At 50.8% G+C, this 10,122-nt stretch overlaps 1 protein-coding gene across 1 annotated transcript in view; it reads right to left on the reverse strand.

Annotated features, from left to right (window-relative positions):
- The window catches only part of LOC144150163 (superkiller complex protein 2-like), a 65,096-nt gene extending 62,894 nt beyond the window's left edge, over positions 1 to 2,202 (reverse strand). Inside the window, exon 1 of the mRNA XM_077682004.1 lies at positions 1,972 to 2,202. Within this exon, the coding sequence (XP_077538130.1) occupies positions 1,972 to 2,064 (93 nt within the window). The 5' untranslated portion in view covers positions 2,065 to 2,202. The remainder of the gene's footprint in view (positions 1 to 1,971) is intronic.
- Between the last annotated feature and the right edge of the window lie 7,920 nt (positions 2,203 to 10,122).

A 10,122-nucleotide genomic window follows, 5' to 3' on the forward strand; every position in this document is an offset into this window, starting at 1 on the left:
GCGTCACACGTGCACCATATGCTCACCATGGGCACGGACGAGTTGCAGGGTGAATGAAGGTAGCACAGAATTCTTTTATCAGCATGTAACCACCTAAGAATCCACATACTTGAGCAAAATCATGGGCATCTTATATGGCATAGAAATAATAGCAGTTGCCCTGCCAGTTGGAAAACATACAATTCAACAATGCAGACGCTAATCAATATATATTTCCTTCTGCTTAGAAATGGCCTTTCTGTATTTTTCTACTTTATAAATAACATAATGCTTGGCTGCAGCAGCTCTGATAAACTAGAAAATGTCAATAATGAAGAAATGGGCATTGCTTCCACATAGTTTACAGATTTTTTTTTTTTTTTGCCATTGGTGATGTGAAATTGCCTAGGCGAGTCTTTAGAGCTTGGTAAGAAACTGCTTCAATGCACAACGTAAACCGTGTTGGACAAACGGCACTGCTAGCATGTGACATGCACGTGAAAGAATGCAGGGTAAAAGTTCTATACATCTTCCGGTTTCCTTTTCCTGTGTCTGCATGTTGAAAGCGCCTTTATTTGCCAAAATAAAGCTGAGTGGGATGAGGGATGTGAAACGTTTAAAGGTCACACTGCAAAAGAATGTGTCTTAAGATTTTCGCAAACACTATGGATTAGCTGCTTTACATCAGAAGCGTTTCTTACCATCACGTTTAGCCCCGGTGATTTTCTTGCACAGCTTAACAGCCATGCGGAAAAGCCAACTTTAACAGCTCGAGGCAAGGTGTACGAACACATACGAGTTGAAAGCACAGGTGCGCGTTCCCCCATTTGTACTCAAGAGTTCCTGTAGAACATGCTTTAGTTAACTGCTGCGTAGTCAATTAAAATTGGTGTTTTGTGCGCCGCCGAAACCACATCGCGCTAAGAGGCACTCATCTCAGAATCTTATTAAGGCGAATAAAGCCGCCGTGGGATATTATTTAGAGAGTTGGCGATACCCAGGAATAGACAGCTTGAGGCTACTATAGATACATACTTGATTACACAAAACTCAAAAGTAAAATAAAAAAATGACGCGGGCGGCCCGACACAACATACGATATGTTGATCAACACCGTATGTTATGCACCGACTGCCCGCGTAATTTCTGTTCCTGCCTCGATTAAATGCTCAAATGTGTCGTAAACGGCCCTGTGGGCAGCCATAATCTATTTCACGCACATGACTACAGCGCAAACTTTGCTGTGGCCGAAGCCAGGTACGCAGGTACTTTTCCGTTCGTACGAAGGTCGCGTCAGCCCGCCACCAAGCGCTCGGGAGTGTTTCTGACAAAGCCTCATAGATGGCGCTATACGGGTAGTGCGTATAGCAATTTCCGGTGGGGCTCCACTACGTAGTACATATAGCATCGTCCTTAAGGAAGAGAAAGTTCACACTTTGACAAAGTAGGCGAAGTGTTTGCTTGACGAGGCAATGCAGCAATAAGGGCCATACAAATGCGAATGCACGAGCCAAAACGTGCAGTGCCTCTTTATTCCACAGCAGCTCTGTATTGTATGTGCCCATAAAATTTCTGTCACGAAAACAGATTATGGCTGCCCGTGAACTGCTCTGGACAGAAAGGAAAATAGAAGTGACCAAATGTTACAGAAATCGCACATGGGTAACCGACGCCGATCAGTTCCTTGAAGAAACAAGGTCCCTTTTGGAGTAACATCACACTGCAAAAGTGCACAAGGAATCGCGCTATGGACGGCCGAAACGAATGTTTTGTTGACGCCTGCAAGATCGATACTACGTTTTACTTTTATCGCGAAGTTTTCAAGGGGAGAAAAAGTAGTAGGTGGTTGCCCCAAACTCGCGGTAAAGTTGTGGCAATGTCGATCGGCATCATTTTGACGATTCGGGCTGATTTTTGTATCGAAGAGGCGTGGTTTCGTTCGAACTTGCCACCGCAGAGCATTCCTTAGCGCGTCTAGATGGTCCCACTTACCGGCGTGTCAAAGATATCAAACGGTTGCCCACATTCGACCTCAACGTCATCTTTTGAAACTTTGAAAGACAAATTCTTGAAAAACTCGTCCATGATGCTGCGTGCGTCGGTTAGACGCTGCAATCACTGCAACGTCCACACGAATTTCTCTGATGCACGCTGGATCACACGGAACGGGAGAAACACGGGAACCAGACTGCTGCAGATGCAGACAACTCCAAAGTACGAAAGCTTTTAAGACAAAGGTTCTCTCATCTTCTGTAACATTAATTAAAAAAAATCTTTATATTTAAAGTATTGTACAAAGATGTACACTATTGTTTGTATGATTACAATTTTACATAAGTTGCAAACGTAATTTTATAAACATAGACGGCGCCGCGGACGGCAACGATTGAGTGGTGTAGGCATGTGTAGGCAAAAACCCACAGCCCGACGCGGGAAACAGATTGGGGCAAAAGCTGTTGACGCTGAGACTCGGTTGCTTTAAAAATTCCGGGTTAAGTATTCCCGCGGCTGTTGTACGCGAACAAATTAACAGCTCCTTCATCAGCTGCATAGGGACTTCAGACAACTTTTTCCCTGCGCTGTAAGCAGTGGCGGGTCCAGAGGAGGGGGCACAAAGGTGATGGGGTGCCTTTAAAGGACGGTGAAATGAACTTTTATTCTTTTGCGAACGAAGGAAATTTCAGGGAACTTTTACGTTTCCGGATTGAAAGCGGAGACAAGGAGCTCGCTAAAAACCTTACTCGTTCGTCACGCCGGGGTGAGTGAGTGAGTGAACAACTTTAACGGAGCTTCAAATAAAGAATGGTGCACGCAGGCACCAGATGGGGTGGTTCCCTATTCGCGGGACCCATATGTGTCCAGTAATTCTTCTCCTCGAGCCACCAGCTGTTGCTGAATGGTGAGGTCAGAGCTGGACAGTAAGGTCTCCCATCGCTCGAGCGGGTTGGAATTGGGGGAGGGAGGAAACGTCACGCCGGGAAACGTTTCAGAACGAACTATATCATCGCAGCTAACACTACCAACTCTATCAACTCTTACCTAACACTGCGGTTTACACAGTACCATATGTTTGATGAGACACCGTATATCGCCCACGAATCGCAACTAGTGCTGGTGTTGAGCTACGAGCGCAATGGCGTACTCCGCGAGGGCTTCCTTGAATTTATATCTTTGAAATAGCTATCTGCCGAGCACTCTGAGACAATGAACAAAAGTGTCCACGAGCCAATCATTCCAGGTAAAGATATGTTGCGCACTGTTCTCGCCATCCTACTGAGGCATAGACTGAATTTAAATAACTGTGTCGGAGTTGGAGAGAGGTGGTAGCACTATCTATGGTGCCTGACATGAAGGGGGTGGTACCACAGATTCAAGGAAGGGGGCCGCATGCTCTGAGAGGCTCATGCTACAATCACGTGCTTAATTTATCAATTTCGAGTTCAATCAAATGCACGATATCCGGAACGCTTAGGCCAAGTAGTGACCCCGTATCCCAACCATGAGACAGAGATAATTAGAGGGATAAAAATGGGGTGGAGTGCATTCGGCAGGCATTCTCAGATAATGAATGGCAGCCCACCATTGTCCTTGAAGAAGAAAGTGTATGACAGCTGCATCTTACCGGTACTCACCTACGGGGCAGAAACTTGGAGGCTCAACATAAATTGGGTTCAACTTCAATTGAGGACGACTCAGCGAGCAATGGAACGGAAGATGATAAGAGAGCGGAGCGGGTAAGGGAACAAACGCGTTTTAAGGACATAATAGCAGAAATTAAGGAGAAGAAATGAGTGTGGGCAGGACATGTAATGCGAAGGCAACCGTTGGTCATTAAGAGTAACAGGGTGGATCCCTAGAGAAGGCAAGCGTGGGGGAGGGGGGGGGGAGGGGGGGGGCAGAAAGTTAGATAGGCAGATGAGATCAAGAAGTTTGGACGCTGTTAGCAGAGGACCGGTATAAATGGAGATCCTTGGGAGAGGCCTTTGCCTTGCAGTGATTATGATGATGGTGATGACGACGACGATGATGATCCGGAGCGCTGTCGGTGTGATAAAGGCAGTAACTACATTCCTCACAGCTTCGTCTAAGAGGAATGAAGTGTTAAAACAGATGTTTGGAGGGCAACTCGCAGGATTTTGACAAACCCGATGGGTCGACCGCCATAAAAGTGTTCAGCAGTGCCGCAGCCCTCTCCCGTATATTGCTGGAACGTTAGATAACATTGCCCATTGGAGGCGATATATACTTCTCGCTGCGATATCTGATGGCCACTTTGTTATTGCTTTGGTTGTCCTAAATTATTTCTCGGCACACACGCATCCGTTCACCGAGGTGTTTCAAAAGCCATCGATAGACGTCAAAGCGCGTACGGCTCAAGACGCTGTACAGGAGGCGTCACAGTACTGCGGGGAAAGCGAATTTTGAGCAAAATTGGGTTTTCTAACATTTTTAACGAGGCCACTGCACTTGCTAAGGTCTGGACAGATCTTCGCCTGAAGCACGCACGAAAGAAAACAGGCTTGCTCCCAAAGTATGTCCACGAGTGGCGTTGCCACTTACTTCAGACAAACTGTCTACATGCCTCTGTTGGAGAACATGATCATGGACATCATCCTAAACTTTCCATCTGAGACGCTGGATATATTCCAGCTCTTCTCTTTGTAGCCTTATAATTTAGAACATACCTGATGCACTTTCGGAGCTATCCTGATTTGCAGTAGCCTTGCAATGAAGTACGGCTCAATTACTCGCATACCACCGACTCATCCTGTTGCGGAGTTCCACGTTGAGTACGACTTGTGGTTTGTGGAGTGGCGCCGAGAAAAGGAATGTGGTGCGTGCATTCCATCGACAGCCATTGAGGCCTTCGGCGCTTGCGACAGGGACATTTTTCTGACCGTTCAAACACTCCTACAGGTCCTGGTGACGCTGCCGATCAGCGTAGGGACACCAGCAAAGTGCTTTTCAAGTCTTCGCAGACTGAAGACGTGGATTCGGTCCACCATGTGCGAAGATAGATTGCTAGGACTTGCTTTAGTATCTACGCATCGGGACATTTTCGACGGCATAAATAGTGTAGTTGAGCGATTTGCTCATGGTGGGAACAGCTGATAGCTGCTATCTCTGTCATCCGTCTAGAATTGGAAATCGAATGGCTGTATATTGACTGCTTTTATCTTTGCAATCCGTCCATAAGAGAAAAACGTATGCCTATATATTGACTTTCTTCTGTTGGGTGCGTAAGTTTATGCGTCTTTTCGTATCATTGACATCAATCATTTGTGTGTTTAGAAGCTTAGAAATTTATTTAAAATGTTTATTTATGCACAGTATACACCTTCATTCTATGCTGCCTGGTGTTGAGCGATTCCATGTCTGGCTGAAAGTATGCCATATACCTGACTAGAATTTTGTTTGCGCTTTTTTGGCGTTGTGGTTCAATTGCCGACGCTCCTTTTGCATTGAATAAATTATCAAAACAATGCATACGTTACTTTTTTTCCGCATGACATTTGCTTCCGGTACATAGGGTATATACAGTCAATCCTTCCTTCTTCAATGTGTGCGGGAAGATTGAAAGTGCTTCCGGTACATAGCATATATAGTGTCAATCCTTCCTTACCTGGACCAGAGTCCTTCAAAAGGGACTCTGCCTGGACTTAGCAAGCGCGAGGAAGCCATTCTGCATAGTCTGCGCTTGAATGTGGCCTACGCGGGACATTACCTGTGCGAAATCCAGCAGGAATCTTCACCTCTTTGTTCCATATGTGACTCACGAGAATACCTTTATCATGTTATATGCGTGTGTCCAAAGTAAACCGTGCAAAGACAGAAACTCATATTATCTTTGTACAGGCAGCTTGGTGCGGGACTTGAGCTGAGGGCTGTTTTGGGTCCTTGGTCGGGTCCCAGTCAGGCTTTACGGGCAATCAAAGCTCTCTTGGAGTTTCTTCGGAGCACAGAACTGGACAGAGTTTTGTGATTGAAAATTTTAGGCGCATCAAATGACATCTTTTCGTTTTCACATTTTTTTCTCTTTCTTTTTCTTTTTGTTTTTCTTCTCTGATCTAGCGTAGCAAGCCAGCCCGACGGCTCGGCTAACATCGCTGGTCTTCATTAAAGTTATTCTCTCTCTCTCTCTGCACTGCAATGTACCACGCGCACTGCACTGGCACATACTGAGTTGCGGGCGTAGTTCTTGATTGCCGAGCGGGAGTCGCTCAGTATCGTAGAGCACCGACGGTCCGTGAGGGCAAGCGCAATGGCCACTTCCTCTGCTTGGCATGCCGACGGTGCCCGGATGCTGCAGGCACTGTACACTTCACCGGTCGTGGCTTTGACCACCACTGCCACGTAAGTGTCTTTTCTGTCTGCGTACTTGGCCGCGTCCACGAAGAGGGCGCCGGTGTCGTTCGCGTACGTGTCTGTAAGGGCCTTGGCTCTTGCGGCACGTCTCCCCGGGTTGTTGTCGGGATTGACATTCCGTGGGAGCGGTGTTATCTTGAGCCTTTGTAGGGTTTCCGCCGGTAAGACTCCGGCTTCTTGCTGCTGGGGTGGTGTTGTTGCCCCTGCGAAGCCCAGCCGGGCGAGGATGCTCCTGCCCGTTCTGGTCGTCGAGAGGCGTTCTAGTTGCGCGGTTCGTTGAGCTTCTGCAATCTCTTTGAGGGTGTTGTTGACCCCCAGCTCGAGAAGCCTGGCCGTGCTGGTGCAGTTCAGAAGCCCCAGTGCGGCCTTGTGGGTTTTGCGAATTGCTGCGTTGATTTTGTCTCGTTCTTGCACTTTCCAGTAGTGGAACGCACCGATGTACGCCACGTGACTGGTGGCGAAGGACTGGACCAGTCGGAGGAGGCTTGCTTCCTTCATTCCGTGGTGTCTCGTGGCTACCCTCTTTATGAGACGGGTGGCCGTCCTGAGTTTGGTGATGAGTCGGTCTACTGTGGTGCCGTTGCTTCTGTTGGCCTCCAGGAACATGCCGAGGACCCGGAGCGTCTTGACTTTGGGGATGACGGTGCCGTCTTCCGTGTGAAGAGTGATCTTCGCGGAGTCTTCCGTTGCCTGTTTGCGGTACCTTCTCGATGGAGGGATGATCAGCAGTTCGGATTTTTGCGGCGAACACTTGAGGCCCGTACCATCCAGGTGGTCTTCGATGGCGTTCACTGCTGACTGCAGCGTCTCCTCGATGTGGCCGTCACTGCCCCCGGGGACCCACAACGTGATGTCGTCCGCGTAGATGGTATAGCGGACTTGTGAGACCTCCGAGAGCAGTCGGTTGGCCACGCCGATCATGACGAGGTTGAAAAGGAGTGGTGATATGACGGAGCCCTGGGGTGTACCGACGCTCCCCAGTGCCCTTTCTGACAGTTGTAAATTTCCCGCTTGGATCTTCACGGTTCGTTCAGACAGGAAGTCCCGGATGTAGTTGTACGAACGTCGTCCCATGCCCAGCCTGGAGACCTGCGCCAAGATGGCCGAGTGGCGCACCTTGTCGAAGGCACTCTGGAGGTCGAGGCCCAGCACCGCCCTGTTGTCGCGGGTGGGGACGGACGAGTCGAGGATCTCGTGTTGCAGCAACAGCATTGCATCTTGGGTGCTGAGCTTCTCCCTGAACCCTATACATGGTGTCAGGGTAGAGGCCTTCGGTTTCTAGGTAGCGTTGCCATCTGTTCCTGAGAACGTGCTCAAGGACCTTTCCCACGCACGATGTAAGAGAGATCGGGCGCAGGTTCTCAATGCTGGGTGGTTTGCCGGGCTTGGGTATCAGGACCGTCCGGGCCGTCTTCCATTGTGGGGGTAGTTTTCCCGCTTGCCAGCATCGGTTGAAGTACTTTGTGAGGGCGGTGACCGCCCCGTCGTTGAGGTTTCGCAGGGCCTTGTTGGGGACCTGGTCCGGGCCGGCAGCAGATTTGCAGTTGAGTTCCTGCAGCACTGCGCGTACCTCCCATTCTTCGATGTCTTGATCGAGGGTCGGGTTGGCCGCGCCTTGGTATTCTTCGTGTTGTTCGACTGCTGTGCTGGGCAGGTACTTAGCGTTTATCCGCTTGCCCGTTTCTTCCTCTCCCAGCTCTCTGACTGCAGTGAGCATGGTCTGGGACAGTCTGTGCTGTTGGTATCCACGGGTCGACGTGTCGTCCAGGAGATGTCGAAGGAGTTTCCAGGTTTGACCCTTGTGGAGTTGGCCGTCTGCAGCACTACATGCCGCGTACCACCTCTGGGTACACAGGTCTTGACTGTACTTCTGGATGGCTCTTCCAAGCTCCACCACCCGTTTTCGGAGCTTGCGGTTGTGCCGTTGGCGCTTCCACCGACGCTGCATCGACTGTCGCGCTTCTATCATGTGGGCCAGCTTGCTGTCCACTTGCTGTATGTCATCATCAGTGTCCAGCTCTGTGGTTGCTTCGGACGCCACCTGTTTGATGGCTGAGGTCCATTTGTCGATGTCTGCGATGTCCTGTTGCGTGCCTTCCATGACCGAGCGGAAACGGGCCCAGTCCGTGAGCCTGTGCTTGCGCCTTTGTTCTGTTGTGTGGGGCCTGGCGGTCGGTAGCACCAACTCGAGAATATAGTGGTCGCTGCCCAGGTTATGTCCTGTATTGCTCCACCTGACATCACCCTTGGTCCTGCCTGACACTCGGACGAAGGATAGGTCCGGGTTGGTATCCCTCGTGGTGGATGTGCCGATTCGGGTAGGAGTTGCCGGGTTCGTGTAGAGGATGAAGCCGGCGTTCGTGGCTTCGTCGAGCAGGTCCCGCCCTTTGACTGTTGTGCGACTGTATTCCAGCCTTTGTGGGGGGCGTTGAAGTCTCCGCATATAGCAATTGTTTCGCTCGGAGCCGTCCGTGTCGCTTTGTGCAGGAGAGCCTTGAACTTCTGTTGTCTGTGCGTGGGGTTGCTGTAGACTTTCACGAGCAGGAAGGATTCCTGCCGCTTCTTGCCGATTACCACCTCGGTCGCGCAGTGTTCTATGGTGCTACGGCCGAGGAAGTTCTCGTGTTTGATGAAGGTGAGTCCCTTTCTCACGAAAGTGCACACGCCCTGCGCCGCTCCCTTACCGCAATCTCGAACGCTTGTGGGGCTGGCGTGTGCGCGGTAGCCGGGCAAGGACGGTGCATTTTCTGTGTGGGTTTCTTGAATCATGATGATGTCCGGTGGTTGTTCGATGCTTAGCAGGTGTTGTTGCAGGACCGCCTTCCGGCACCGGAACCCGTTGGCGTTCCAGTGCCAGATCTTCAGGCCTGGGCTTGTTGGTGTGCTGGCCATGTTGGTGGACGCGGTTGGGCGGTGGGGTTGCAGGTGTTTGCCACGTCATCGTCGCGGCCAAGCTTGCGGTAGAGAAATTCTTGGAGTGCGTCGAGACGGCGCTCGACGGCGGTGAAGCGGGCGTTTACACGGTGCTCGAAGGCGTCCATCCGTTTCTCGAGTCTGTCGATTCGTTCAGTACAGCGGCGGAGACGCACAGCGAAGCTGATTCCGTTCTTTGCTCGTGGTTCCTGCTCTTCGTTGGGCGATTGTGGGGGTTCGTCTTCCTGCTCATCCATGTCGATTTCGGGGGAGGGTGATCGTGGAGTCTTCGCCTCGGGTTTCGGGGCTTTCATGCTGGGTTGTGGAGCTTGTGAATTCGACGGTTGGCTTACCGGTTGCTTCGCTGCCTGTTGTGGTTGTTGCTGATGCCGTGTGTCAGCGACTGGGGGCGGGGAACTCGGCCCTGTTCCCACGTAGGCTGGGTTGATGCTGGTGGCGTCGGACGTTCGCGTTGCTGTTGCGGGTTACTCAGGTGTCTCAGCGCCTCTTCAAGGCGCGGCCACCCATCTGAGGTGGTTCCCGGCGCATACAATAACTACAGGCAGCGGCCCCCGCCCCACCCGGGACTGACACGCGAACAGGCGGTGTTATACAGACAACTTCAAACTAGATCCGTGCTCACACCGGCGCTTGCGCGTTACGTGTGCCCGGAGGAGTTCGAAAGTGAAGTGTGCAGTGTGTGCAAAAGGGCTAAAGCAACTTTGACCCACATCCTCTGGGACTGTGACCTACATCCGGAAGAAGCGGTCGCCTCTCCCGGGCGACTGCCGGAAGACATAGCTCGTGCAGTGTTATCGCAGGACTTGACAGAACAAGTGCAGGCCGTCCAGCGGCTCGAGGTGG

Source organism: Haemaphysalis longicornis, unplaced genomic scaffold (genome assembly GCF_048455015.1).
Source record: "Haemaphysalis longicornis isolate Haplotype H1 unplaced genomic scaffold, Haemaphysalis longicornis Haplotype H1 scaffold_8, whole genome shotgun sequence".
NCBI classification, from domain to species: Eukaryota; Metazoa; Arthropoda; class Arachnida; order Ixodida; family Ixodidae; genus Haemaphysalis; species Haemaphysalis longicornis.